General features: G+C 38.7%; 1 protein-coding gene across 2 annotated transcripts in view; it reads left to right on the top strand.

The window, feature by feature from the left end:
• Positions 1–3,518, top strand: part of LOC107702250 (inactive tyrosine-protein kinase 7-like) — a 64,689-nt gene that overhangs the window by 46,668 nt on the left and 14,503 nt on the right. For both annotated transcript variants that reach the window (XM_016504503.1, XM_016504502.1), the window contains exon 11: positions 2,015–2,071. In XM_016504503.1, coding sequence (XP_016359989.1) covers positions 2,015–2,071 — 57 coding nt within the window. The remainder of the gene's footprint in view (positions 1–2,014; positions 2,072–3,518) is intronic.

Genomic DNA, 3,518 nt, shown 5'->3' with positions numbered 1-3,518 from the left:
CGAAGAGGTGAGTGGGACGGTGATGTCATATATTCGTAACATTCGTAACACAATCTCTAACCGCGTCCTGGGGCCAGAGGCACCTTTTGATGTCTCTGAAGTGGTGATTTTGGTGATTTTTCTCCTGGGGAAAGATGATCCTCTGCTGCACAGTCGATCGTGAAGGAAACATCAATGTAGTAGTCATGTTGTCACACACACTTGCTGCGTCCCAATTCACATGCTATCCGTCCTAAATAGTATTCGAAAATAGAATTAGTATGTCCCAAATCATAGTATGTTTAAAAAAGTATGCCAAAGGTTCCCGGATGGTCTACTACTTCTGGTTAGAATTCGAATGCAGATTGCAGATTGACTCTAATGGCTAATATTGCCCACAACACATTGTGCGGCAGATGAGGATTCGATACAAACACGAAACACGCATAAAAAGTGTTTACAAACTACAAACATAGAGGATATGCAAGACCGACGCACAGGCAGAGAAAGGGGTTTGAGTGATAAATAATCAATGTCTAACCTGATTAAAAATAATAATTTAATGTTATGCGCGTTATATTTTATCTGCAGCAACATTGTGAACTTTTTTTAATGATACGTTTGGTCATTAACTTTTAAATGCATCATTATGCAAACATATGAAGAGAATTCTCAGCATGATAGACCCGCGACGATCAACGTGCCTCTTCATTTCTCTCCAATACGGTAGGAAATTAAATGAAACGAAATGTGGATTTTGTTAACTGTGATAAGATGATTGACAGTGCAGTTTAAACAGTGACAGAATTAGGGCTGTCAAAATGGCTGAAAAACTAAATTTGAATTTTTTTACTTAAATATGATCAATATTCGAATTTAAAAGGCATAATTTCAGTTAGGGGGAAAAAAGCTTTTGGCTTCTCTTTTGAGGCCACAAGGGGGCGCATCGAGCAAAATATTACTAATGCACGTTTCTTCAAAGCAATAAAATAGCACGACTACCTTTGAAAAAAGTGCATAATGTTTAAAATTATGTTTATAAACCATATACAATTAAGTTGCTTAAACAATTAGAAACAAAACAGCATCATGTATGCATGCATAGTTTAATACAATCACAAATAGTTCCTACTTTTTTCATTTAAAAACATGAGATGCAGTGGGATGGGGAAAAACCGCCAATATTTTGAATGAACAACATAGCAGCGCCATATCTAGTGGCTTCACCTGGATAGGCTTAAAAAAAAACATTAAAATGCATTGGCACCTACTTCGTCATTGCATCTTGTGCGCCACTGATAAGGCTGCCTGATGCACACCTAAAACATATTATTACGCGCACCTAAAAGTAGGCAAGCTTTGGGACATACTACTTTGTCATTACTGCGTCTTTAATGGAAGCTCTGTTGCTTAGTTACGTGCATTCGAATGTGGATTTATATTTTAAATTTCGAATATTCAAAATTTGTTTTTTTTTTGACAGCCCTAGACAGAATGCACGTAGACGCAGTAATGACGAAGTAGTATGTCCCAAAGCTTGCCTACTATTCTGCTACATACTCAGAAGTATGTACTTTTTCTTCACAAAAAGAGTACATACTTATGAATTGGGACACAGCAACTCTGAAATCTCTTTTTTTTTGTACAGGATGTTCGCTTCAAACTCTTCTCTAATGGAACGCTGCGTATAAATAACGTGGAGGTGTACGACGGCCACCTGTACAGCTGTGAGAGCAAAACGGAGGCAGGAAAACTGAACGCCCAGGCACGGGTGTATGTTCTTGGTGAGGAACATTTCTTGTGCTGTTTTATTTCTGAATTTGACTGTTGTTTTGTAGTGGGTTTTTCAATGGCTGAGGCCATTGTCTGGATGTCAAGGCGGCTGATATAATGCCTATATATAAAAGCCACTCAAGGCTGTGTGTTACACAGCACTTCTCACCAGCATTCGCTATTGTGATATCTGTTTCAGAGCGTCTGAAGTTCACGCCGACGCCGCAGGCCTACCAGTGCCTGGAGCTCAATAAGGAAGGACATCTACAGTGTTCAGCCAAGGGCCGACAGACCCCGACCATCCGCTGGATCAAGACAGGTCTGGCTGAGAAGACTGACTACCATTGAGAATTGTTACCCCAAAAGATGTTAAGAGTGTTGAATATGGTTTCACTTTAGAATGCATAAAATGCAAACCCTAAACTAGTTTTCAAACGCCTAGAGCAGGGGTCGGGAACCTATGGCTCGTGAGCCACACCTGGCTCTTTGACAAAAATAATGTGGCTCGCCAGATCTTTCACCCTTTACCAACAAATGATCTATTACACAAATTATACATCACTAGAGATCAGCAATTCATTGGTTGTAGAGACTACATAAGCTGATAAAAGGTTGAAAATAATAATATTTTTTTGTACCGAAAAGTGCGCGTTCAGTGCTGTTCGCGAGAGTCATGACAGCAAACTGATAATGTAGAGCTAATAAACTCAGATCCAAGCTGCTACGTAGCTTGTTTGTGGTAATAGCGAAAAGAAAGATTTTTTTGAACAGCAGAAAACGTGTAAAAGTATGTAAAAAAGTGACAGGACTGAAACATACTTTGTTTTATAGAAGATGGTTTTCTCCTGTGCCAAGAGCCAGTATTAAACATCTAGCCGCTTACTTTCACTTTTTCCGCGCAGCTTTCAGCGGGTGGGACTGTTAGCGTTATTAATAAAGGAACGTGAATGAATGAGATGGTAAAGAGCGGGACATTCTTGAAGGCAGACAGTATTAAAAACTCAAAGCCGCGAAACGGAACTTAATCCGCTTTTGACTGCATGTTTTCTGCGAGCGAGGTCCGAGTGGAACACGGAGAAGCATAGACGTCTTCTGGTGTGCCTAAAACCGTCAAAACACAAAGTGTCAAAATGCCTGCACTGGTGTGTATTCACATAAATACGGTCAACATGGACCATGCATTATTCTTCACTCACTCGAGTCTCTCTCTCTCTCTCACTCAGTCTCTCTCTCTCTCTCACACACACACACACGCACACACACAGAGAGAGAGAGAGAGAACTCATCCCCCTGTAAATCAACCTCACAGTAAAAGCCCTGCACAATTTTTGATGGTTAGTTGCATATTTGTGTATTTTAGTTTACATGGTCCTAATAAAGTTACTATTATTAAAACGATATTGAAATATCGTTTTAATATATATATATGTTGGCTCTTTTGGAAAAATGCATTAACCAAAAAAAAAAAATGGCTCTTTGGTCAAAAAGGGTTCCCGACCCCTGGCCTAGAGCAATCTTTGCTATGCCCCAAATTTTGGGCACTTTACAGTTGAGACTGTCTCTGTCAAATGTTATTTGTTATAAAATGTTATTTGTTATATATGGTTGCCGGAAATCACAAATTTTCAAATGCCTGATATTCTGAATATTTAAATTCATCACTCAATTAATTGATCTTGAGAGCCATATTGTCAAGTGGTTAAAACTGAAACTATTTGATATTCCAAAAAGTTATATATATATATATATATATATATATATATATA

The sequence above is a fragment of the Sinocyclocheilus anshuiensis genome, unplaced genomic scaffold (assembly GCF_001515605.1).
Source record: "Sinocyclocheilus anshuiensis isolate Anshui unplaced genomic scaffold, SAMN03320099.WGS_v1.1 scaffold666, whole genome shotgun sequence".
NCBI lineage: Eukaryota > Metazoa > Chordata > Actinopteri > Cypriniformes > Cyprinidae > Sinocyclocheilus > Sinocyclocheilus anshuiensis.
The sequence above is the reverse complement of the archived record's forward strand: the minus strand, read 5'-3'. Positions and strand labels throughout refer to the sequence as shown.